The sequence below is a fragment of the Protomyctophum parallelum genome, assembly GCF_964188405.1.
Source record: "Protomyctophum parallelum genome assembly, chromosome: 2".
Lineage (NCBI taxonomy): Eukaryota > Metazoa > Chordata > Actinopteri > Myctophiformes > Myctophidae > Protomyctophum > Protomyctophum parallelum.
Window position 1 is genome coordinate 3,648,323 of NC_139699.1, and position 27,500 is coordinate 3,675,822.

At 44.1% G+C, this 27,500-nt stretch overlaps 3 protein-coding genes and 1 long non-coding RNA gene across 4 annotated transcripts in view; 3 read left to right on the forward strand and 1 right to left on the reverse strand.

Annotated features, from left to right (window-relative positions):
• Nucleotides 1-6,723, forward strand: part of eprs1 (glutamyl-prolyl-tRNA synthetase 1) — a 57,917-nt gene extending 51,194 nt beyond the window's left edge. The window contains exons 32-35 of the mRNA XM_083759556.1: nucleotides 1,791-1,951; nucleotides 3,409-3,487; nucleotides 5,310-5,374; nucleotides 6,566-6,723. Of these exons, the coding sequence (XP_083615682.1) occupies nucleotides 1,791-1,951; nucleotides 3,409-3,487; nucleotides 5,310-5,374; nucleotides 6,566-6,716 (456 nt within the window). The 3' untranslated portion in view covers nucleotides 6,717-6,723. The remainder of the gene's footprint in view (nucleotides 1-1,790; nucleotides 1,952-3,408; nucleotides 3,488-5,309; nucleotides 5,375-6,565) is intronic.
• Nucleotides 6,724-7,276: 553 nt separating this feature from the next.
• LOC310854841 lies at nucleotides 7,277-7,822 on the forward strand. Its single transcript, XR_014568932.1, has 2 exons — nucleotides 7,277-7,416; nucleotides 7,602-7,822. It is a non-coding gene; the product is annotated as an uncharacterized lncRNA (long non-coding RNA).
• A 1,504-nt stretch (nucleotides 7,823-9,326) lies between these two features.
• Nucleotides 9,327-10,145, reverse strand: LOC310877233 (hatching enzyme 1.2-like; the record flags this gene model as incomplete). Its single annotated transcript, XM_083791030.1, has 1 exon — nucleotides 9,327-10,145. The coding sequence occupies one exon, from the start codon at nucleotides 10,143-10,145 to the stop codon at nucleotides 9,327-9,329; it is 819 nt and encodes a 272-aa protein (XP_083647156.1).
• Nucleotides 10,146-15,165: 5,020 nt separating this feature from the next.
• LOC310877242 (hatching enzyme 1.2-like) lies at nucleotides 15,166-15,984 on the forward strand (the record flags this gene model as incomplete). Its single annotated transcript, XM_083791041.1, has 1 exon — nucleotides 15,166-15,984. One exon carries the CDS (start codon nucleotides 15,166-15,168, stop codon nucleotides 15,982-15,984), a length of 819 nt encoding a protein of 272 aa, XP_083647167.1.
• Nucleotides 15,985-27,500: the final 11,516 nt, after the last annotated feature.

A 27,500-nucleotide genomic window follows, 5' to 3' on the forward strand; every position in this document is an offset into this window, starting at 1 on the left:
AACAGGCCCGTCTAGAGTTTAAATGGACAGGTATCAGTCAACAGGCCCGTCTAGAGTTTAAATGGACAGGTATCAGTCAACAGGCCCGTCTAGAGTTTAAATGGACAGGTATCAGTCAACAGGCCCGTCTAGAGTTTAAATGGACAGGTATCAGTCAACAGGCCCGTCTAGAGTTTAAATGGACAGGTATCAGTCAACAGGCCCGTCTAGAGTTTAAATGGACAGGTATCAGTCAACAGGCCCGTCTAGAGTTTAAATGGACAGGTATCAGTCAACAGGCCCGTCTAGAGTTTAAATGGACAGGTATCAGTCAACAGGCCCGTCTAGAGTTTAAATGGACAGGTATCAGTCAACAGGCCCGTCTAGAGTTTAAATGGACAGGTATCAGTCAACAGGCCCGTCTAGAGTTTAAATGGACAGGTATCAGTCAACAGGCCCGCCTAGAGTTTAAATGGACAGGTATCAGTCAACAGGCCCGCCTAGAGTTTAAATGGACAGGTATCAGTCAAAACGGAGACATCGAAGAGGAAGGATCAACATATGGAATGTCAGAACATATATGGAGATCTAAGGGTTTGAGGTGAGATGTATAGTTGCTGGCCAATATTGATGGGTTAGGAATTTCCATATATGGGCTTAATATTAATGACATCACGTGATGTCACGAGGCATGACCATATATGGGGCGTGACTGACTGATTGGAAATGCATGATTTCCTAGTAAATGCGACCTGCGTCGCGATAACTGCTTAAAAATCATACCCAAAAAGATTACGGTAATATATCTCACCATTATTTCATCAAAAGAACCTAAGAGGGCCCAGGCCGTAGCGTAACGGTCTGGGCACCGGACTGGTAATCCAGTCGCAGTGTGCCGCGGGTTCGACTCCCGGACCCGACACGGCCTTTACTGCATGTCATCCCCCCATCTCTCTCCCGTTTCCTGTCAGCCTACTGTCTGTCCCTTCAAAAATCAATAAAAGGCGTAAGCCGCAAAAATATATATATATAAAAAAAAAAAGAACCTAAGAGAAAGTGTACGACGTGCATGTGTGCGTAAAAATGTGCACAGCCGACATTTAGAAGATTATAATATTTATATCGTATTTTTAAAACTATTGGAGAGGCATTCTTGGCTCTAAGTCGGCTATACCTACCTGTCCACCAACTGTCTGCATGACAAATAAACACAAATGTGAAACGCTCGCATTCCAACGTTACTTTTTCATTCAGTATTCGTATACTGTCGTTGATGCCTCGTTCATACAGGTTGCTCAGACAAATCTACCTCATTCTAAATGAAAATTAATTGGCTTTATCGCCACACCAAATTGAACATCAACATTTGGCCCATAGATTTTATATCTTCACATCAGCCAGTCTTCATTAACCCATTCTGAACGGGAACCCATTTTGGTGTTGGCATCATGTTGCGCTTTAGCTATTGAAAAATAGCAGATCTACAAGCTCATAGCGCGCCACCGAGTGGCGCGCTACGAGCTTGTAGGTCTGCTATTTAAAAAAAAATTGAAGAACGACTGACACTTTTAGAATCTGATCTCAGGTCAGAATGGGTTAATCAGACCAGTGTGTGTGTCCAGTGGAAACCTCGTATGAATCTGATCTCAGGTCAGAATGGGTTAATCAGACCAGTGTGTGTCCAGTGGAAACCTCGTATGAATCTGATCTCAGGTCAGAATGGGTTAACATCATCAATGTTTCTGTTTGTAGCACAGAAAAGAAGAATATCATAGATTGTTTGTGATTGAGATGTATCCCGTTGTCTGCAGGGAGTGCCAGTCCGGCTGGAGGTGGGTCCCAAAGACATCAAGCAGAGCCAGTGTGTTGCTGTGAGGAGAGACACCAGAGAGCGCCTCACTGTGGCCGAGGCTGACGTGGAGAACAGACTCCCCCTCGTCCTGGAGGAGATCCAGATCAACCTGTACAAGAAGTAAGCTGAAAACACACAAACCCACCACCAAGACATGCTACACAAACCCACTGCAAACACACAAACACCACCAAGACATGCTACACAAACCCACTGCAAACACACAACCACCACCAAGACATGCTACACAAACCCACTGCAAACACACAACCACCACCAAGACATGCTACACAAACCCACTGCAAACACACACACACCACCAAGACATGCTACACAAACCCACTGCAAACACACACACACCACCAAGACATGCTACACAAACCCACTGCAAACACACACACACCACCAAGACATGCTGCACAAACCCACTGCAAACACACAAACACCACCAAGACATGCTACACAAACCCACTGCAAACACACAAACACCACCAAGACATGCTACACAAACCCACTGCAAACACACACACACCACCAAGACATGCTACACAAACCCACTGCAAACACACACACACCACCAAGACATGCTACACAAACCCACTGCAAACACACAAACACCACCAAGACATGCTACACAAACCCACTGCAAACACACAAACACCACCAAGACATGCTACACAAACCCACTGCAAACACACAAACACCACCAAGACATGCTACACAAACCCACTGCAAACACACAAACACCACCAAGACATGCTACACAAACCCACTGCAAACACAGAACCACATTGGAAGTGGTTAACCCATTCTGACCTGAGATCAGATTCATACGAGGTTTCTGCCGGACAAACACTGGGTCTGATGAACCCATTCTGACCTGAGATCAGATTCTAAAAAAATGTCAGTCATTTTTCGATTTAAAAAAAATAGCAGACCTACAAGCTCGTATCGCGCCACTCGGTGGCGCGATATGAGCTTGTAGGTCTGCTATTTTTCAATAGCTAAAGCATAACATGATGCCGACACCAAAATGGGTGCCCGGTCAGAATGGGTTAAAGGTTTTATGACATTCATTTTCATTTATTTTTTCTTTTAGCTTTTATGACCTCAATTTTCACCCAAAAAACCTGAACTTTGAACATTCAATGGATTTTCTGTGGTCTGAAGTTTTCTTTGGGGTTTTTTGGGGCCTTTTGAGCTACAATGAAAACAGGCAACACAGTGAAAACAGTGACATCTGCTGGCAAATCCCATTGACATAATTATATGGGATTTGCAGTAAGTGATGTCACTTACTGCCGGCAAATCAGAGCACCTGTTTGCGCCAGAAAACCCCAGATCACAGAAAATCTACTGAATGTTAAAAGTTCATGTTTTTTGGGTGCAATTGAGATTAGAAAACCTAAAAAAACCAAGAACAATTCCAAAACCTTTTTTTTTAATGTCACACGTGTGTGTGTGTGTGTGTGTGTGTGTGTGTGTGTGTGTGTGTGTGTGTGTGTGTGTGTGTGTGTGTGTGTGTGTGTGTGTGTGTGTGTGTGTGTGTGTGTGTGTGTGTGTGTGTGTGTTTTCAGGGCTTGTGACGACCTGAAACAACACATGGTGGCTGCAGACTCAATGGAGGAGTTTCAGACAGAACTGGACCAGGGCAAGGTGAGTCAGAACCCTAACCCTCTGACTAGAATACATCATGGAATAGTGAGGATAGATTCCTCATTGGCCGCTGCGTTCATTGGAGTGACATGTGATCTTATGGAGGCAGCCATGTTTAACCCATTCTGACCAGAGATCAGATTCATACGAGGTTCTCCACCGGACACACACTGGTCTGATGAACCCATTCTGACCTGAGATCAGATTCTAAAAATGTCAGTCGTTCTTCGATTTTTCAAAAATGGCAGACCTACAAGCTCGTATCGCGCCACTCGGTGGCGCGATATGAGCTTGTAGATCTGCTATTTTTCAATGGCTAAAGCATAACATGATGCTAACACCAAAACGGGTGCCCGTTCAGAATGGGTTAACTCTAATGTGGTGGAGCCACGGCACGCTGCCACGCAACGTCCCGGGAAATACAGGCTGTGATTGGCCAGTAGTCACTTGAGTGGCAGCGGGCTGTGCTTAGAGTATATATGAATAGAGATGGCACCCGAGTTCTCCTTCCATCCACTTTGCATTGAGTTGCTCAAAAGCGCATGAGGCGATTTCACTCCTCCTTCCGGTTAGGAACAGAGTGCATTCTGGGATGGATTGCAATAGTGATTGGGCCCAAACACATGGACGCGCTGCCGTTGAACGTGCACGAACGCGCACGAGCGTGCTGCCGTCGTGAACGTGCACAATGATAGTCAACGGACCAGCGTGTTCATGTGTTTGGGGCCACAGGCTGCAATACCAAATCCGGCCACTATGTCCATTTGGCCTCAGGGTTTCCTCTGGGTGCCGACTCTATTCATATATACTCTTAACCCATTCTGACCTGAGATCAGATTCACACGAGGTTTCCACTGGACACACGCTGGTCTGACGAACCCATTCTGACCTGAGATCAGATTTAAAAAATGTCAGTCGTTCTTGGATTTTTTTCAAAAATAGCAGACCTACAAGCTCGTATCGCGCCACTCGGTGGCGCGATATGAGCTTGTAGATCTGCTATTTTTAAATAGCTAAAGCATAACATGATGCCGACACCAAAATGGGTGCCCGGTCAGAATGGGTTAAGGTGCTGTGGCACGGAAACAAATATGGCAGCCAACTTTACGATACACATGCCCCAGAGCCGGAGCACATGTCTATCTTTTTATGTCTATGATAGGCTTTTTTACAGTTTTTATCAGTATTTTTTGTGTATGTTGTACTAAATAGTTTATTTACATTTTTAGCTCCACTAGGCGCTCTAATGGCTGATTTGTACACGCTGTGTGACACACCGTGTCTCAGCGTAATGTGTTGAGATTTTAGATCTACTATTTTCGGTGCACACAACTAAGTAAATAAGTACAGTATTATTCAGGCTTAAAGATTCATGGTTGGTTCAAAAGCAGTGCTTTTCGGCCTGGGCCATGGCTCAGTGGTCCAGGCACCTTGGCTGGTAATCAAGGGTGCCGCGGGTTCGACTCCCGATCCCGACGGCCTTTACTGCATGTCTTCCCCCCCATCTCTCTCCCCATTTCCTGTCAGCCTACTGTCTGTACCTCCATAAAAAAAATTAATACAATAAAGGCGAAAGCTACCAAAAAAAACAATGTTTTTCAACTCTCAAGGGCTGTTAACACCAAGCACTAACTAACTATCTTTCACATTTGAATTTGTTATAGTAGTGGCGTGAACTCTGCCATCCACTTCACTTCGGTTTAATTTATTTTTAAATGATAATCATTACAGTTAAAGTTCGTGCTTTCGTGTGAATGGACCTTTATTCTTGTTTGACAAATATAATTTCCCATCAACAAACATGCATTTGTCGTGTTAACAGATTGTCCAGATTCCATTCTGCGGAGGCATGGACTGCGAGGACTGGATTAAGAAAACCACAGCCAAGTAAGTTCCACATAATCACCTTCTCATTTTAACTCCCGGGCCAAGAACTGGAAGTTAGCAATGGCTATGTAGAGTTGGCCGCAATCTTTTTTTATTTATTCACCAGAAATGTACATTTTGTAACAGGGTCGTGGATAATGCTTGTTTTGATCAAAAACTAGCTTATTTTCATCTTATACACTTATATTTTGCATAATTATTTCTATTTCTTTCCTACTTTGTGTTTGTGAGCAGCTAGAGAGAAACTAGCCAAGTAAATGTCCTTAGTGAATAAAACTAGGTAGACAAAACAGGAAAGGGCGCACACCAGTGTTGGTGAGGTGCTGGCCTAAGGCAGTAAATAAGTAAAAATGAGAAAAAGGCAGCACACACGTAGCCACGATGCTGTGTATTTATTATTATCCAACGTTTCGACCTTTCGGCCTTCTTCAGGGAATAAACAAGCCATAGGACAAACACACTTATTTATAGGGGAGCAACAACAGGTGGACTCAGGTGGACTTTAGGGCAGCGGTGGCCGCACGGTTTGCGGAGTGGTCTTGATACCGGAACGTCGCCAGTTCGAATCCCCGGACCGGCACGTTAAAATTACCACTTCTGAAGTGCCCTTGAGCAAGGCATTGAAGCCCTACCATGAAATGCTCTATGAGCAGGGTGTGGCTGTAAACAAGCATCTCGAGCTTAGTCCACTTCCCTGGGTAAACAAAGAACTTTGCTTTAACTTTGCTTTGCTTACTCCATATGGGGGTGTGGTCGTCATCAGGAAAAACCAATCAAGTGATTGGGAAGCCATTTTGAGGCAAATAATGCATACATGCCAAATATAACCAGAATAGATAAACATGCAATGCACAAGGAGTGTTTACTGTTTAGCTATGTGCAATAATGAATACATTTTAAGTCATTGGTTAAATATTTGCAATAGCATTTTTATATTAATTTAACCCATTCTGACCTGAGATCAGATTCTAAAAATGTCTGTTTGAAAATGACAGTTTTCTGAAAAAGCTATGTTTCTATGTCAGTCGTTCTTCGATTTTTCAAAAATAGCAGACCTACAAGCTCGTATCGCGCCACTCGGTGGCGCGATATGAGCTTGTAGATCTGCTATTTTTCAATAGCTAAAGCACGACATGATGCCAACACCAAAATCAGAGAGAATCAAACTCTCTTCCTTTCTGTGTTCTCCAGGGACCAGGACCTGGAGCCCGGGGCCCCATCCATGGGAGCCAAGAGTCTGTGTATCCCCTTCAGTCCCCTGAGGAAACTGCAGCCTGGACAGATGTGTGTGAGCGGCAAGGAAGCTGCTCACTTCTACACCCTGTTTGGACGCAGCTACTAAACCCATTTGACCAATAATGGTGGACAGTGTGGGTTTAAATAGGCCTTTTCTTCTTTTCATTTCTTGTGTATTTAAGCTGTTGAGGTTATTGTGGAATTTCTGGGTTTTCTACGCTTATTTTTTTGAGATGGCACAACGGAGGTGCGACTCTAGGTTTTGTTCTGTTGTTCTAAGCTTCGGTCCTAAGGGACCAGTGTACTGCTAGTTTTCTATTGTAATAGAAATTCATCACATAATGACCTATCAATAAATAAACATTGTTTCATTGTACGAAACGAGGTTACAAAGTGCTTTAAAAAACAATACCAGTGGTTGGACCAAATGAAAAGGAGCAGTACTCTGGGTCCCCTGGAACGGAGTTTAGAATTACTGGTTGGTATTTTCTGTTCATGTCAGAAGATAATAATAATAATAATAATGTCAGAAGATGGGTCTAGTATTTTTCATCTGATATCTTGGAACCCCCTCCCCCAAGAGTCCAGCTGTCCAAGTGTAGTACTTGCTTTGGAAAATATGAAAATGTGGGTGCTCAGTAAAATAAAATGGTGTTAATTGTTACACTTTTGGTTCATTTTCCACCAGTAGTTATTGCTGGAGAACAGCACTTTTTCCACATTTCTTTGTCTTTCTGTCCATTTCCTCCTCGTGTCCCCTTGGTTATGCGTCCCCCTGCACTCAGACTATCTCAGGACCTCTGCAGGCTAGACTCAGGCATGTCGTTAAGCGTACACGATCAGGCTAGACTCAGGCATGTCGTTAAGCGTACACGATCAGGCTAGACTCAGGCATGTCGTTAAGCGTACACGATCAGGCTAGACTCAGGCATGTCGTTAAGCGTACACGATCAGGCTAGACTCAGGCATGTCATTAAGCGTACACGATCAGGCTAGACTCAGGCATGTCATTAAGCGTACACGACCATGGCTGCCTGTGACAGCCCTGCTGTACAGGTAGTGTTGGTTGTCAATATTGTCGACTTGTTTTGTCGTCCCCAGGACCAACCCGGCATTACTGATGAAATACTGTCTGACACTTAACCTACGTATTTATCTCTTGTTTTCTCCTAGTAACTACAATGCAATAATAAACCATTCAGAATTCCCATAGTGTTGTCCAGTACTGCTTTCAGATGGATAGATAGATGGATAGTGTGATTTTTGTGTTTGAGTACATTATTCTTTGGTATACATTTTAAAACGCATAAGGCACCCATTAGTCCGACTACGTGGCCGGTTAAGACTCACCCATGGAGGGGGGGCACGGTGGCACAGTCTCCTCACAGCTAGAAGGTCCTGGGTTCGATTCCCGCTCGGGACGCCGTGGACACTGGCGGTGTGTCATCTCCTCCACGTCATCAGTGCCCATACCCGAGGCGGGTTTGGCGAAAGGGCCTTTCTGTGTGGAGTTTGCATGTTCTCCCCGTGTCCCCTAGGGTAGGTACCCTCACAAAAAAAGCAGTAATCCTGGTCTCTAAACTGCCTCCCCCTGGCTAGCCGGGGCGCCTGATGGAGGGGAAAGGAACTGGTTGGAATAACGTGTCCCTTCCATGCCCTACGTCCAACCAGGGAAACTTCCCCCTGTCAGGTGTAAAGGAGCGACTTGGACACTCATGCATGAAGGAAGCATGAGTCGAAGTCCGTTGCTCTCCCCAGGTTGGCAGAGGGTGTGTAGAGCCCAGGATCACATTAGAAAATTGACACAGGTGAAAAATGGGTTACAAAATCGTGGGATAAAAATTATAATAAAATAAAAGACTCACCCATGGCTTCCGCATGCGGTTAGGGTTTGGGGATAGGGTTAGTATGGGGCTCTATGGTCGTAATGTTGGATAGTCGCATTCATGGGTGTCGGATTATTGGGACATCGGACCAACGCCACGCACCACAAGATCCAATGAACATCAAAGTAACCAGTAGAGCACAGTGCTCTACAGAAAGTTTGAGTATGATTACAAAAGGCAAGAATAAATAAACAGTTGATATTGTCATAAGAAAATGAAGAGGTTTGAGAGGTTTGAGAGTGGGCTAAGTAAGTAGTCAATCTCAAAGGATGAACAAAATGAAATGCAAGATCTGCATTTTATTCCATCAGTTATTCACATTGCTATCATTTTTTATCCATCATTACATTATCCACTAAAGTCTTATACATAACAGTGCTATACTAAAGTATCCCAGTTGTAATTATTGAAACCAACAAGCAAGAAACTAATCAAAGACCCATTTACACTTTGTAAAGACAATATGAATTTATTAATGACCAGATCATTCATTACATGCAATGCAACACTAGGAACTTGTTCACTTTTGTCGTAATACATTTATCATAATGACCACGCCACGTAGACCCTCATTCACCTACTCTATCCTCAATGTTGGCACGCAGCGCACACACACACACACACACACACACACACACAGGAAGTAGATTAAATGACCCAAATATACGTTTAAGACTATGACACACTTTACTAATCACCATATTCATTACAATATTGTTGTATTACATGTATCATATTTTTATAGAAGGCTAAGGATGGCGAGAAAAGTGGTTCCCATACTACTGTAGATGGTGGTGTGGTTTCAATGTAATCATCCTCATTCCGTTATGTTACTTTCCCCATGGGTTGGTGGCGAGATTGTTGCAGTTGTACAGTCTATTAATCTTCACGATATCGAGATAGGACAGGCCCCGTCTCTGGCCGATCTGCACAGTGGAGTCTGGGATGGGGGTGATGCTGTCTTTGCCATATTGGATAGAGAAGGCCGTCCTACCATAGTGCATGATGGAGGAATAGTCATAGGCGGTGCCCAGGTTGTTAGTGCTCTGCCTGTAGAAGTTGTGGAATGTGTTGGGGTCGATGTTTTCCCAGTTGATACGGACGTACTGGTCACGGTCGCTTCTGGTCTGCTCGTGCTGGAAACCCAGGGCATGGATGAGCTCGTGCTGGATGACGCCGTGGTACATGCAGCCCATGCGGTTGATAGACAGCAACTGCTTGCCTCCGACTTTGCCCAGAGAAGAGTAGCAGCCGTCTTTGTTCTCAATGCTGATGTAGTCGTGCTGGTTCTGACGTAACTCAAAGCGGATGCAGGTGTTGAAGTGGAACCACTGCATGGCATATTGGACCCTTTGTATCTCCCATGCTTGAAAGTCGCTGCTGATGGTGTAGGGGATTGTCACCAAGCCTCTAGCGTCTTTGTTCCACAGGCAGTTGGAAAACCAACAGTCCATGGCGTTTCTGGTTCTGGGAACGAGCAGGTCTCCCTCCATCAGCATCACACGGGAGGCTTCGTTGGAGGACAGAATCATGGTGGTGATGTCCATCTGGAGGCCGTCCATCTGGACTTCTGATCCACTTCCTTCTTCCAGGATGGGATCGGCCCAGGAGAGACCCAGCAGTAGCAGGAGGCTGAGAAAGAGCTTCATCTTCACGGCCTGTCTGGGGGCTCCTTAGTGTCTTAGTGTGCTGGAGATGGAGAGCTTGGTGACAGAGTCTACAGAGTCCTTAGCCTTTATACTGACCCTCATAGGTGTGTCTGCTGGAGGATTAAGGGTTGTGTCCAGACCCCTAAAGCCTAAACAAACTGTGAAGGTTTGTTCCTCAGACCATCCTGCTGTTTCAACAGTGACTGCATTAAAGGGAATTACAGGGACAATTAGCATTGATTAAGCAACATGAACACAATCAGGTATATGTGTGTACACTAATAGCTAAATATAGGAGGGGCCCCTCAAAAATAAACAAGGCAAATTACATCAAGCAGATAAAGAAAAACAAGGAACATAGCATGTATACAAACAGGAGACATAGACAAAAATAATACATAATCATTCAAATCAGATGACATTAAAAGTCAGAGAGAAAAGGTGAGTTTTTAGTTGAGACTTAAAACTGGATGGATTTATTATTCCATAGCTGATGTGGGGCCACCACCGCAAAAGCGCGGTCACCTCTTGTTTAGCGGTTCAAATGACAGCATGACAACAGGTGCATGAGACACAGAGACACACCATCCTACCACACTAGATTTGTTATTAAGAAATAAGAATCAAACATACATACGTACGTATGTTAAATGTATCCCCCTTCTGTCATTAGTCTTTCCATTCCATAACACTATACATAAAAAAAACAATGGACATAAATGATAAATTAATCATGATTAATTCATTTTTAAGCTGATCTGATTACTATTTTAAATAGTTTTACAGCCTTAAATAACAGGCATTCTCTGCACACACAAGTGTGCAAATATCATTCATGTGTGCATACAGTATGTACAAAATGTTCATTCAGGAAATATAAAAAATATATACATTTTTCAGGAAATTAAGAAAACCGTATATTTTTAACAAAAAGCAATACTGCCTCATCGAAGTTGGTGTTGTAACTTCATATATTGTCAATTACTTCCATGAGAGGGGGAGAGTTGGTGGAGTTAGTTGCTTTAGCAGACAGTTTGAGAGGGGGAGAGGTGCTGGAGTTAGTTGCTTTAGCAGACATTTTGAGGGTCCAATGACGTTTTGTCCAAAGCACTTTTTACTACTTCCATTGGTTCAATATTTCCGAAACAACACACAGACATAAAGGGTGTTCAATAGCACTGATTTCAAATAAAAAAAATGTTATGAGGTTTCCTGTGTGTGTGTGTGTGTGTGTGTGTGTGTGTGTGTGTGTGTGTGTGTGGGCGGGCGTGTGGGCGGGCTATATATTGTAGGTAGGTATTATATATATTTGTTTTTTTATATATATTTGTTTATAGCAAGCTTTTGGTCACAGACATTTTGTACACTCAGAGTGTACAAAATGTTTCCAAATGGAACCATAGACGCTCAGTGGTACAAATGGATAAATCAATCAAATGCATTTTGTGTGTGTGTGTGTGTGTGTGTGTGTGTGTGTGTGTCTGTGTGTGTGTGTGTGTGTGTGTGTGTGCGTGCGTGCGTGCGTGCGTGCGTGCGTGCGTGTGTGCGCGCGCTCGCTCGCCGGACGTTTTGCCTTACACTTACATGGTTTAGAGAAACTGAATTAGCTGTAATAGGCCTACATACTGTAGTTCTCTATGGGCACAGCTGTAATAGGCCTACATACTGTAGTTCTCTATATGGGCACAGCTGTAATAGGCCTACATGCTGTAGTTCTCTATGGGCACAGCTGTAATAGGCCTACATGCTGTAGTTCTCTATGGGCACAGCTGTAATAGGCCTACTATACTGTAGTTCTCTATGGGCACAGCTGTAATAGGCCTACATACTGTAGTTCTCTATATGGGCACAGCTGTAATAGGCCTACATGCTGTAGTTCTCTATGGGCACAGCTGTAATAGGCCTACATGCTGTAGTTCTCTATGGGCACAGCTGTAATAGGCCTACTATACTGTAGTTCTCTATGGGCACAGCTGTAATAGGCCTACATACTGTAGTTCTCTATGGGCACAGCTGTGATAGGCCTACATACTGTAGTTCTCTATGGGCACAGCTGTAATAGGCCTACAGACTGTAGTTCTCTATGGGCACAGCTGTAATAGGCCTACATACTGTAGTTCTCTATATGGGCACAGCTGTAATAGGCCTACATGCTGTAGTTCTCTATGGGCACAGCTGTAATAGGCCTACATGCTGTAGTTCTCTATGGGCACAGCTGTAATAGGCCTACATACTGTAGTTCTCTATGGGCACAGCTGTAATAGGCCTACATGCTGTAGTTCTCTATGGGCACAGCTGTAATAGGCCTACATGCTGTAGTTCTCTATGGGCACAGCTGTAATAGGCCTACTATACTGTAGTTCTCTATGGGCACAGCTGTAATAGGCCTACATACTGTAGTTCTCTATGGGCACAGCTGTAATAGGCCTACATACTGTAGTTCTCTATGGGCACAGCTGTAATAGGCCTACATACTGTAGTTCTCTATGGGCACAGCTGTAATAGGCCTACATACTGTAGTTCTCTATGGGCACAGCTGTAATAGGCCTACATGCTGTAGTTCTCTATGGGCACAGCTGTAATAGGCCTACATGCTGTAGTTCTCTATGGGCACAGCTGTAATAGGCCTACATACTGTAGTTCTCTATGGGCACAGCTGTAATAGGCCTACTATGCTGTAGTTCTCTATGGGCACAGCTGTAATAGGCCTACATACTGTAGTTCTCTATGGGCACAGCTGTAATAGGCCTACATGCTGTAGTTCTCTATGGGCACAGCTGTAATAGGCCTACTATTCTGTAGTTCTCTATGGGCACAGCTGTAATAGGCCTACATACTGTAGTTCTCTATGGACACAGCTGTAATAGGCCTACATACTGTAGTTCTCTATGGGCACAGCTGTAATAGGCCTACATACTGTAGTTCTCTATGGGCACAGCTGTAATAGGCCTACATACTGTAGTTCTCTATGGGCACAGCTGTAATAGGCCTACATGCTGTAGTTCTCTATGGGCACAGCTGTAATAGGCCTACATACTGTAGTTCTCTATGGGCACAGCTGTAATAGGCCTACATACTGTAGTTCTCTATGGGCACAGCTGTAATAGGCCTACATGCTGTAGTTCTCTATGGGCACAGCTGTAATAGGCCTACATGCTGTAGTTCTCTATGGGCACAGCTGTAATAGGCCTACATACTGTAGTTCTCTAAGGGCACAGCTGTAATAGGCCTACATGCTGTAGTTCTCTATGGGCACAGCTGTAATAGGCCTACATGCTGTAGTTCTCTATGGGCACAGCTGTAATAGACCTACATACTGTAGTTCTCTATGGGCACAGCTGTAATAGGCCTACATGCTGTAGTTCTCTATGGGCACAGCTGTAATAGGCCTACATACTGTAGTTCTCTATGGGCACAGCTGTAATAGGCCTACATACTGTAGTTCTCTATGGGCACAGCTGTAATAGGCCTACATACTGTAGTTCTCTATGGGCACAGCTGTAATAGGCCTACTATTCTGTAGTTCTCTATGGGCACAGCTGTAATAGGCCTACATACTGTAGTTCTCTATGGGCACAGCTGTAATAGGCCTACTATTCTGTAGTTCTCTATGGGCACAGCTGTAATAGGCCTACATACTGTAGTTCTCTATGGGCACAGCTGTAATAGGCCTACATACTGTAGTTCTCTAAGGGCACAGCTGTAATAGGCCTACATACTGTAGTTCTCTATGGGCACAGCTGTAATAGGCCTACATACTGTAGTTCTCTAAGGGCACAGCTGTAATAGGCCTACATACTGTAGTTCTCTATGGGCACAGCTGTAATAGGCCTACATACTGTAGTTCTCTATGGGCACAGCTGTAATAGGCCTACATGCTGTAGTTCTCTATGGGCACAGCTGTAATAGGCCTACATACTGTAGTTCTCTATGGGCACAGCTGTAATAGGCCTACATACTGTAGTTCTCTATGGGCACAGCTGTAATAGGCCTACATGCTGTAGTTCTCTATGGGCACAGCTGTAATAGGCCTACTATACTGTAGTTCTCTATGGGCACAGCTGTAATAGGCCTACATGCTGTAGTTCTCTATGGGCACAGCTGTAATAGGCCTACATACTGTAGTTCTCTATGGGCACAGCTGTAATAGGCCTACATACTGTAGTTCTCTATGGGCACAGCTGTGATAGGCCTACATACTGTAGTTCTCTATGGGCACAGCTGTAATAGACCTACATACTGTAGTTCTCTATGGGCACAGCTGTAATAGGCCTACATACTGTAGTTCTCTATGGGCACAGGAAAATGTAAAAAACTCCCCTGCTTAGCCAGGAAGAGACCAAAAGGACAACTGCTCCCCCTCCCACCGCCACCAAACTATACCATTCTGACCTGAGATCAGATTCATACGAGGTTTCCACTGGAGACACACTGGTCTGATGAACCCATTCTGACCTGAGATCAGATTCTAAATTGTCAGTCGTTCTTCGATTTTTTCAAAAATAGCAGACCTACAAGCTCGTATCGCGCCACTCGGTGGCGCGATATGAGCTTGTAGATCTGCTATTTTTCAATAGCTAAAGCATAACATGATGCTGACACCAAAATGGGCGCCTGGTCAGAATGGGTTAACACGAGTTGAAATTAGTTGAATTATAATTCTGACCAAAAAGTGCCATGGATATACTGCAGTAGGCTATAGCACAGTGTAACAGACTATCATGATCATCATAATCATCTTCATAAACCCAGCCATGGTTATTTCAAATGTTTCCCATCCTATTCTATTGACGTCATTTTAATGACTGAGGAATACAGACAATTGTTGAAACAGCAGGATGGTCTGAGGATCAAACCTTCTGTTTGTTTAGGCTTTAGGGGTCTGGACACAACCCTTAATCCTCCAACAGACACACCTATGAGGGTCAGTATAAAGGCTAAGGACTCTGTAGACTCTGTCACCAAGCTCTCCATCTCCAGCACACTAAGACACTAAGGAGCCCCCAGACAGGCTGTGAAGATGAAGCTCTTTCTCAGCCTCCTGCTACTGCTGGGTCTTTCCTGGGCCGATCCCATCCTGGAAGAAGGAAGTGGATCAGAAGTCCAGATGGACGGCCTCCAGATGGACATCACCACCATGATTCTGTCCTCCAACGAAGCCTCCCGTGTGATGCTGATGGAGGGAGACCTGCTCGTTCCCAGAACCAGAAACGCCATGGACTGTTGGTTTTCCAACTGCCTGTGGAACAAAGACGCTAGAGGCTTGGTGACAATCCCCTACACCATCAGCAGCGACTTTCAAGCATGGGAGATACAAAGGGTCCAATATGCCATGCAGTGGTTCCACTACAACACCTGCATCCGCTTTGAGTTACGTCAGAACCAGCACGACTACATCAGCATTGAGAACAAAGACGGCTGCTACTCTTCTCTGGGCAAAGTCGGAGGCAAGCAGATGCTGTCTATCAACCGCATGGGCTGCATGTACCACGGCGTCATCCAGCACGAGCTCATCCATGCCCTGGGTTTCCAGCACGAGCAGACCAGAAGCGACCGTGACCAGTACGTCCGTATCAACTGGGAAAACATCGACCCCAACACATTCCACAACTTCTACAGGCAGAGCACTAACAACCTGGGCACCGCCTATGACTATTCCTCCATCATGCACTATGGTAGGACGGCCTTCTCTATCCAATATGGCAAAGACAGCATCACCCCCATCCCAGACTCCACTGTGCAGATCGGCCAGAGACGGGGCCTGTCCTATCTCGATATCGTGAAGATTAATAGACTGTACAACTGCAACAATCTCGCCACCAACCCATGGGGAAAGTAACATAACGGAATGAGGATGATTACATTGAAACCACACAACCATCTACAGTAGTATGGGAACCACTGGTCGCGCCACCTTGTAGCCTTCTGCGTTGATGTGGTCATTAAGCCATTAAGACAACAATGAACAAGTTCCTGTATGTAATGAATATATGGTTATTAATAAAGTAGTCTTAACAAAGTGTATTTGCCAGTTCATTTAGTCTTTAATGTGTGTGTGTGTGTGTGTGTGTGTGTGTGTGTGTGTGTGTTGGAAATACTCCAGTAAAGTAAAAAATCCTCAAAATTGGACCACTTCACCACTTATCAACCTATCTTCATATAATTGGTCCTCACTAATGTACATGATAAAATAGCACCTTAAACCATACAAATGTTAGAATGTTTCTGTGAACTACATGAACTATACACGTTATAAGTCCTTCACACTACAGCCTAAATAAGCAATCACAACAGCACATCTTAACCCCCCCTGCTATCCTGACATGGTCCAGTCCGCATCTGAACCCCCCCTGCTATCCTGACATGGTCCAGTCCACATCTGAACCCCCCCTGCTATCCTGACATGGTCCAGTTCACATCTTAACCCCCCCTGCTATCCTGACATGGTCCAGTCCACATCTGAACCCCCCCTGCTATCCTGGCATGGTCCAGTTCACATCTTAACCCCCCCTGCTATCCTGACATGGTCCAGTCCACATCTGAACCCCCCCTGCTATCCTGACATGGTCCAGTCCACATCTTAACCCCCCCTGCTATCCTGACATGGTCCAGTCCACATCTGAACCCCCCCTGCTATCCTGACATGGTCCAGTCCACATCTTAACCCCCCCTGCTATCCTGACATGGTCCAGTCCAATCCTTACTTGGAGGGACAGAGAAGTTCCATTATAGATTGATTGATTGATTGAAATATTTATTAACAGTTTGTAGAATTTACAGTACATTTTAAGCACAAACTCAATACAAAGACTGTTAACTGTGAGTGGACGACCCAATTAAGCATTACACTTGTTTACAACAGGGTCCACATTGTTCAATTCATCAAAACATTTAGAGACGTACAAATAGACACTTCTATGTAGCTAAAGAACAGAACAGGAATTCATCATATAGGAAGCAAAAAGGGAAAAGATACATATACAGTGAGGGGAAATGGGGTGGGGGGGGGATTCAGATAGATAGATAGATAGATAGATAGATAGATAGATAGATAGATAGATAGATAGATAGATAGATAGATAGATAGATATGAGATAGCAATGTAATAGTGCAAAGTTCAGTGCACGCACACACACACACACACACACACACACACACACACACACACACACACACACACACACACACACACACACACACACACACACACACACACACACACACACACACACAGTCTTATAATGGATAAGAGTCTGACAAATGCAGACTGCACTTTGATAATAAATAGCATAGCATAATAGGTATTAGCCAGTCAGTCTTTTTCTCCCCAATTTGGTCGTAATGCCAACTGATTTCTCCCCACAAACATTTCTGTGTTGTCACTGCTATTGTGTCCTACTGACTCACCTGCCAGTGAGGAGCCCTCACCGGGAGGACATAGAGCCTGCATCCTACTCCTCCCGCCCAACACTCCCTGCTGAGAGGCTCCGCCCCCTGCCCATAGGAGCACGTGCAGTGACAAACATCACACTCCTCTCCCGCCCGGCTACCCTCCGTCCTCCCCCGAACACAAGCCAATAGCCTGGGTACAAGTAAGACGCGCAAACGCGGGAAGCGAACGCAGCTCGTGTGTGTGTGGTTGTGTGTGTGTGTGTGTGTGTGTGTGTGTGTGTGGTTGTGTGTGTGTGTGTGTGTGTGTGTGTGTGTGTGTGTGTGTGTGTGTGTGTGTGTGTGTGTGTGTGTGTGTGTGTGTGTGTGTGGTTGTGTGTGTGTGTGTGTGTGTGTGTGTGTGTGTGTGTGTGTGTGTGTGTGTGTGTGTGTGTGTGCTACAGCTGCGCCCTGTGTGTGTGTGTGTGTGTGTGTGTGCTACAGCTGCGCCCTCTGGTGGCGGGCGGGTGGTGTCACAGCGGGACAGACACACACACACACACACACACATACACAGACATGAGCAGCAGGGTCTCATAGTAAGTGGCTCAGTGCGTTCGCAATAATATATCCTATTGACTTGTGTTCGGGGGGAGGGTAGCCAATATTATTGTCTTTAGGAAGCCAAACCAAAATACGTTTTACTCTTATGTACCTGTACATGAATAAAGTACAGATGTGCGTGCACCTCCTGACCATTACACTAATAAAGTACAGATGTGCGTGCACCTCCTGACCATTACATGAATAAAGTACAACCTTGAACCTTGATATGCACAGCAGTCATTTAGGAAAGAACTCTTCCTACTTCCAGACCCCTTCCCTACTTCCCTACTTACAGGTGTTACCGATGATATTCATTAAGGCTCTGTTCCATTTAGTATATCTGCCTATAAATGTCTCAAATTTGAAAGCACTATATTTCTAAAACTATGAAACATTTAAAAGATTCCTTTTCAGGCACACATGTCCACCGTAGGATGAACCTAAATAGGTTTGAATGGGGTTTCTAGGTGTAAGTATGTAGGACTAGTAGTGGGTGAAACGTTACAATGGTAATATGTTGTAAAACAATGAGTAATGGTAATATTTAGTGGTTTTCACTTTTACAAAAAAATAAATAAATAATATAATATAATAATTCTTCTTAACCGTGCACTTGCACGACAGCAAACCTATTCATGGGGAACATTCACCAAAAGCAGCTGATCTACAAGCTCACAAGCTGTCATGATGTTGTGCAGCCTATATATTTTGGTTATTTGATTTGATATAGTGCTTAAATGAGTCTTTTAATGCAGACCGATACAAATAAGGCAACATAAACATAATAATTGAATAAATCTGGAAAACATCATTGGATTGTGATCTGTTTGACTGCTTACTGAACAGTAAAGACATCAGGATTAGGTTAAACCTGGCTGTTAGCCTGGTCCGGAGCAGGCTAAATCCAAAGCATTAGTTTCCATGGTAACTAATGTAGCATCACTTTCATGAAACCGAATCAAGCCTCAACATATCCAGGTTAACTGGTTAAGTTAATCTGGCAAGATCAACCAGCTTTCATGGAACCGGTTAATCACTGATCCAGGATATATTAAGCCAGGATATGTGTTAAAGGTTTTATGACATTCATTTTCATTTCTTTTTCTTTTTCTTTTTTCTTTTAGGTTTTATGACCTCAATTACACCCAAAAAACCTGAACTTTGAACATTCAGTGGATTTTCTGTGGTCTGAAGTTTTCTTTGGGGTTTTTTGGGCCTTTTGAGCTACAATGAAAACAGGCAACACAGTGAAACAGTGACATCTGCTGGCAAATCCCATTGACATATATGGGATTTGCAGTAAGTGATGTCACTTACTGCCGGCAAATCAGAGCACCTGTTTGAGCCAGAAAACCCCAGATCACAGAAAATCTACTGAATGTTAAAAGTTCATGTTTTTTGGGTGCAATTGAGATTAGAAAACCTAAAAAAAACAAGAACAATTCCAAAACCTTTTTTTTAATGTCACAATCCCTTTAAAGCCCGGCTTAATCTCTAATCCAAGTTTCGTGGAACGGGCCCCAGATCATTTACTGCATTGTTTCTCAAATTGTGGTCAATACGATAAATTCTAATATGAATCTTCACTTTCCTACATTACTAAATGCATGGTCAGGGACCACATACAACACCTTCACGGACCACCAGTGGTCCACGGACCACCTGTTGAAAACCCATGACATAATGAATGCACTGCCTATATTTTATGTGTCCAACAGATGGCGTAGTTTTACGTGAATTAACATGTATTATGTCTTATATCACATCTCCTTGTAAACACTCGTTCGGAATGACCATTTCCCATGTAAACTCGCAGCATTTTTTTTTACTTCCGAAGTATTTTATTCTGAAGTATTTCTTCGGAATGATCACCCTGCATATAAACGCGTCCAGTGACACTAACTAAACTAAAGCTGATCTGTGGTCAGCTATAGAGATGTGATCCCTCTTTTATAAATGAAATTAAAGCTGATCTGTGGTCAGCTATAGAGATGTGATCCCTCTTTTATAAATGAAACTAAAGCTGATCTGTGGTCAGCTATAGAGATGTGATCCCTCCTTGAGTCCTTTATAAAATTAAACTAAAGCTGATCTGTGGTCAGCTATAGAGATGTGATCCCTCCTTTATAATGTAACTCCTGTAGGAGGAGAGAGAGGGCAGTCGGTATCTTTGGGATTTTTGTGAATCCAGTCCGGATTCCGGTTCCGCTTATCGATTCTGGTTCCTAAAGGTTCCCTATTTTGGTTCCAAATGGTATAAAATAACGTATAACAATGTTTATTAAAAATAATAGGTCAAATGTTTATTCAGCAAAAAGGTTTATTCCTATTTATTGTCAATTTAAGACATGTAATGAATAGAGTAACATGTTATCCTTTATTCAACCGTACGTTGAGGATAATAGTGAGAATAACACATTTTGACAAGCACGCACGCGCGCGCGCGCACACACACACACACACACACACACACACACACACACACACACACACACACACACACACACACACACACACACACACACACAATGTGCGTGTGTACAATTCAAACGGGTTGGTTATTGTCACAGAGTCAAGAAGTGATTCTCTCCTTTTCCAGTCAGACTCGAGCCATTAATTAGCAACTCTGTACAGCTGTGACTGTGAGACTTTTATGTTGCCGGGCGTGAATGGCCGTTCGCTGATCACTATGATCAGCTGCGTGTTATTGTCTCATTGATTGACAGGCTGAAGCGCAAACGATCCCCCACCCCCAGAGAGAGAGAGAGAGAGAGAGAGAGAGAGAGAGAGAGAGAGAGACGCAGTAGCAGCTACTCTACTCCTTACAACAGTGTTTCACCGGATTTTGCTGTTAAATAAATGAATAATTACTAGCGCGTGACTGAGCACGTCTGTAGCCTATAGGAACCGATAGTTTGAACCGAAATTTAATTATTGTAATGGATACCCGGTATCCATGCATGTTCGGTTCAGTACCGGCTTGGTCCCGAGGTTAGGGAATAGGGACGTGGTCCATTGGGCCACGCGGGCCGTGGCCCAGTCAGTTTAGAGCTAGCCCAGTCTAACTTCACAGATAGGGGGAGAAACAACAAAAGATAGCCTACTTTGGCGGCTCTTGTGCATGCAGATTTCTGTTTAGTAGGCCTAAATTCAATTACATTAAAATTAAATTAAAAGCCTGGTGAAAGTATCAAAACTCCACTAAAACATTTCACTGGGGGGGGGGGGGGGGGCAGAACACAGTGAAACAGTGACATCTGCTGGCAAATCCCTTTGACATATATGGGATTTGCAGTAAGTGATGTCACTTACTGTCTTACTGCACTTACTGCCCCCTCTTACCCCCACATGGGTAAGAGGGGGAGGGGTTCAGATCACACAGAGAGAGAGAGAGAGGGGGGGGTTGGGGGTTCAGAACACACACAATTCAATTCAATTCAAAGGGCTTTATTGGCATGAGAAAACATACGTTTACATTGCCAAAGCAGAACGAACAATACAACAATACAGCAATACAATCAAAACAAAGATTATGTACATTGAAGGTCAGGATCTTCAATAGATCAACTTCTATGTACCAAGATCACTCGATGCAGGTATAGTGCAGGAATATACACAATGATTAGTCTTTAGGGTGGTTGTGTTCCATTTGATATCCTTCTCCTATCACAGCAGCTCACAAATCTTGCTGCTGTGTTTGCACATTGTTGTACTTCGCCCAGCAGATATGGGAGTTTTTTGTCATTGGTCATGTTTTCAAAATCTCCGTGTGTGGTTGTAATCTGTGGGAAGTATGTGTCTCTGATGTCTTGGTACAATGGACAGATGGTTAGGAAGTGTAGCTCGGTTTCCACTTCATTTAGTGTGCAGTGGGTGCATAGTCTGTCTTCTCTCGGGATACAGGTCTGCCTATGACGGCCTTTCTCGATCGCGAGACTGTGCTCACTGAGTCTGTACCTAGTTAAGATTTTTCTTTGTTTTGGGTCGGTCACGGTGCTCAGGTATTCTGCCTCTGTGTATTCTCTGTTTAGGGCCAGATAGCATTCTAGTTTACTCTGCTTTTGTGTTGCTTCTTTCCAATGTGTCAGATAGTTTTCTTTTTGCTGTTTTATAATTTGGTTTAGTCCAATGGGTTTTCTATCTCGTGGCTCTGTTTGTGTTTGTGCCCGGAGTTCCAGGGCCAGCTGGCTGAGGGGGCATCTCTCTAGAGTTTCACTGTGTGTGAGTGCCTTGTTATGGAGTGCATCTAGGTCACTTTCTTTTAGGTGGTTGTAGAACTTAAGTGCTCTCTTTTTTATTTTGATTATGAGTGGGTATCGTCCTAATTCTGCCCTGCATGCATTATTTGGTGTTTTTCGCTGGGTACGGAGAATGGATTTGCAGAATTCTGTGTGTAGGGTCTCGGTTTGGTGTTTATCCCATTTTTCAAGGTCATGGTTTGCTAATGGTCCCCAGATCTCGCAACCATAGAGGGAAATTGGTTCTATCACGGAGTCCAGTATTTTAAGCCAGGTTTTAATTGGGATGTCTATTTTGATGTTTCTTTTGATGGCATAGAATGCCCTTCTTGCCTTGTCTCTCAGGTCCTTTACAGCTTGGTTGTAGTTCCCTGTGCTGCTGATGTTTAGGCCAAGGTAGGTATAGTTTTTTGTTTGTTCTAGTGGGATTGTATTTAGGAAAAATTGGTGGTTTTGGCGGCTGGGCCTTTTTTGAAATATCATGATTTTAGTCTTGGTTAGGTTCACTGTCAGGGCCCATGTCTGGGAGAATTTGTGTAGGAGATCAAGTTGCTGCTGTAGTCCTTCCTTGGTTGGGGACAGCAGCAGCAGGTCATCTGCGTAAAGTAAGCATTTGATTTCTGTGTTTGCCAGGGGGATGCCTGGAGCTGTAGACTGTTCTAACGTTTTTGCTAATTCGTTGATATATATGTTGAAGAGTGTTGGACTCAGGCTGCATCCCTGTCTAACTCCTCGATTTTGGGGGAAAAAGTCTGTGTGCTTTTCGCCTATTTTGACTGCGCATTTGTTGTTAGTGTACATTGATTTTATGATGTCATAGGTTTTCCCCCCAATGCCACTTTCCAACAGTTTGTACATCAGACCCTCATGCCAAATTGAATCGAATGCTTTTTTGAAGTCGACAAAGCAGGAGAATAATTTGCTTTTGTTTTTGTTTATTTGGTTGTCAATTAGGGTGTTGAGAGTGTAAATGTGGTCTGTTGTGCGATATTTTGGTAGAAAGCCAATTTGGGATTTGCTCAGGACATTGCTTTCTGTGAGGAAATTTAGAATTCTTTGGTTGAGGATCATGCAGAGGATCTTTCCGAGGTTGCTGTTTACACAAATCCTGTGGTAGTTATTTGGGTCATATTTGTCTCCACTTTTGTGGAGTGGCGTTATCAGCCCTTGAATCCATGTGCTGGGGAAAATCCCAGAGCTGAGCACGATATTTAGGAGTTTTAATATGGCCAGTTGGAATTTGAGGTCTGTGGATTTTATCATTTCATTTAGAATTCCGTCTGCCCCACAGGCCTTCTTTGTTTTAAGTGTTTTTATTTTGTCTTGTAGTTCTTTTAGGTTGATTTGGGAATCTAGTGGATTCTGGTAGTCTTTTATGGCTGACTCTAGGTTTTGTAGTTTATCTTTTATTTGTTTTTGTTCTTTGTTCTTCTCGATTGGGCCAAAGAGGCTAGAAAAATGGTTCACCCATATATCTCCATTTTGGATGGGTAATTCGTCCTGTTTTAGCTTATTAAGTCTGTTCCAGTTTTCCCAGAAGCTGTTTGTCTCTATGGAATCCTCAATATCTTGCAGTTGGTTTCTAACGTGTTGATCTCTTTTTTCTCTTACTGTGTTCTTGTATTGTTTCAGTGTTTCCCCATATTGGAGACGTGTGTTGTGATTGTCTGGGTCTCTGTGTTTTTGGTTTGATAGTTTCCTTATTTTTTTCCTGAGATTCTTGCAGTCATTATCGTACCATTTGTCATTCTCAACATTTTTTCTGGCTTTCTTGTTTGATACTTTTAGGTTTGCTAGTGAGGCTGTAAGTTCGAATATATAATTGAGGCCTTCTACTGCCCTGTTTACACTTTCACTGTTTTCTTCAAAGGTTTTTTCTAGGAACTGGTCCAGTTGTGATTGGACTTGTTTTTGTCTAATAGCATTTTGGAAGGCTTCTGCGCTATGTTCCTTCCATTTGTAACGTTTTCTTATATTGTGTAGTTTGTTTGGTATTTGTTCTTTGTGTCTGTGTGTTGATCTGTTTAGATAGGCTGTGGTTCTGTTGTGGTCTGACAGGGGTGTTTGCGGGCTGACTGTGAAAGCTCTGAGAGATGCCAGGTTCATGTCAGTGATAAAGTAATCTACCGTGCTGTTTCCCAGGGATGAGCTGCATGTATATCTGCCGAATGAGTCCCCTCGGAGTCTACCGTTAACGATGTACAGACCCAGTGAGCGACAGAGCTGTAGCAGTTGTGACCCATGTTTGTTTGTTGTTTTGTCGTGGTTGAATCTCGGGGGACATGTTGGGGAGCTGATGTTTTCCCCTCCTGGTAAATGTTTGTTTCCCTGTGTATTGAGGGTGTCAGGCCCATGTCCTGTTCTGGCATTTAGGTCTCCACAGACTACAATGTGACCTTGTGCCTGGAAACGGCTGATATCCTCTTCTAATGTGGGGAAAAAGTCCTCCGTAAAGTAAGGGGATTCAATTGGGGGGATGTAGGTGGCACACAGGTAGACATTCTTTTCGGTTGTGGTAAGTTCCTTGTTTATTTCTAGCCAGATGGAAGAAGTTCCAGTTTTGACTAGCTTAATGGAGTGGCTTAGTTCAGATTTGTACCATATTAGCATACCTCCAGAGTCCCTTCCCTGGGTGACTCCTGCCAGCTTTGTAGATGGTACCACAAGTTCTCTGTAGCCAGTAGGACAGCCAGTGGGGCCATCCCCTCTGTGCCATGTCTCTTGTAGAATAATGATGTCAATGTTCACATTGTTCTTACATTCCAGGGGTTCTGCCCTGGGCCCATGCTGAGTAGAAATCCCTGAACATCTGCTCGATGCTGTGTGTGTTGGGGATGGCTCTGGTCATCGCCTGTGCGTATGTGTATGGTTGGAGAGGGAGGGGAGAGTGGGCGGTGGTGCGACTGATGCAAGAGTGTATGGGATGGACATCAGTGGTATGGGTGAGCTGTGTATGTCATGAGGTCTGGGTGGAGCGGTGGGGATGGGCATCAGGGGTGTGGATGGGCTACCCTGGAGTGTGGTATGAGGTCTGGTTGGAGCGGAGGGGTGTCTAGGAGAGGGTCTGCCTAGTGGATAGGGGTGATGTCTAGTAGAGTGTCCTGTGTATGCAGTGCGTTGTACTCTGGGTGTAGGATGTTGTCCACGTTGGTTGCGTTTGTGGGATGTTGCGTCTGTAGGATAGTCGCGGTCGAGTGCGGTGTCCTTCAGGCTCTTTGCAAAAGCTGGGATTTCAGCCTTGCGGATGTGTACCTGGTCGTGTAGGCTTCCCTTGTGCAGGGTTGGGTGTTCTGCGAAGTGGACCTTATGTTTCCTTGCACAGATTTTGGAAGTCTGTGCGTTGATTGCGTCGATGTAGTTGTAGTCGACATCGCCTCTGTGTAGCAGTGCCGAGATGACTACTTCTGCGTTGGGAAATGTTGAGGTGGCTTTCTCTATCATTCCCTTGGTAGATGTGACCATCTGGTGGTTTTCCAGGTCCCATATGTCGTTCGTGCCGGTGTGGATTATTATGTGGCTGGGGGAGCCCAGTCGGTCCCTGGTCAGCAGCTCCATTGCACGTGCTGTGTTTCGACATCTGATGTGTTCAACTCTGTGCTTTGGGAAGAGCTTTCTTGCATCGATGTATTTCCCATTTGAGTCAGTCAGGAGTACAATTTCTGGGTTTTGTAGCTGACGGTTTTCTGGAGGTGTAGCAGTGGGGGTGGGTTGGGGTGTAGCAGTGGGGGTGGGTTGGGGTGTGGCAGTGGGGGTGGGTTGGAGTGAGACTTCTTCTTGAACGATCCCTTGGCTTAGAGGTACCGTTGGTTGGTCAAGACTGCTATATGCTATTCCTAACTCTCCCTGCTGTCTTGCCTCCCTTTCAAGCCTTTCTATCTCTCTCCTGAGTTGTCCTATTTCCTTTTCTGTCGTACTCCTTAGCTGTTCTGTTTCTGTTCTAGTACGTTCCCTATTCTCTACTATTTCCTTTTCCTGTCTTTCCTGTCTTTCCCTTAGCTGTCTTATCTCCTTTTCCATATGCTCCCCTAGCTGTTTAAACTCCTGTCTGAGCTTCAGCTCACTGTCTTGTAGCTGTTTTACCTTTACTTTAAGCTCACTCTCTTCCTGTTCCTTTGTGGCCCTGACTCTGGGAGTTGTCTGTTCTTGCCTGTGCTCCAAAAGCTGTTGCTCCATCTGTACTTGTTTATACAACGTGTCGCTGCATGTGAGCTGCATGTGAGCTGCCCCCTCTTACCCCCACATGGGTAAGAGGGGGAGGGGTTCAGATCACACAGAGAGAGAGAGAGAGGGGGGGGTTGGGGGTTCAGAACACACACACACACACACACACACACACACACCGTGACACACACAGCAGACTGCAGAGACAGAGAGAGAGAGAGAGAAAGAGAGAAACAGACAGAGAGAGAGAGACAGGAGAAGTCAAGACGTCTTCTCCAACACATGCTGAGTCTTCTGTTTTCTTAAAGGTAAGACATTTTCTATTTGAAACACACACACACACACACACACACACACACACACACACACACACACACACACACTGTGTGTGTGTGTGTGTGTGTGTGTGTGTGTGTGTGTGTGTGTGTGTGTGTGTGTGTGTGTGTGTGTGTGTGTGTGTGTGTGTGTGTGTTTCAAATAGAAAATGTGGTTTTAGTTAGTAGTTCCACGTAGGCTTGCATATTTCTCTATTGAAGCGGCATCTATTTCTTCACAATTTCTCATTTCTCAAGTTTGAGACATTTCATACATTTTAGGGACTTCTACTCAAGTGATTTGTTAATGTTTTCCCACCCTTGATAAGTGAAGTAAAAATAAAACTATTGTGATACTGTAGATTTCATTAGTTTTATTTCCCCCCGTTTGGGACACCATATATGTTTTGTGGCATAACTCCACGATTATGCAAGCTACATTTACACAATTGGTATTGCTGGATTCAGTAGAACCTCACCTTTCCTAGAATGTAGAGGTATGTTCTGGCTTCAAGTATGCCAAGTTTTGAACCTCTCAGAGCTTCCATTGTGAATCTACATGCCTTTAAGTGCCTCAACCACCAGACGGACAGGCTTTATTTTTAGTTTGAGGTGTATAACTTTAAATAACAATTTCACCACTTTTGCAGTAAAATATTTTTATACAA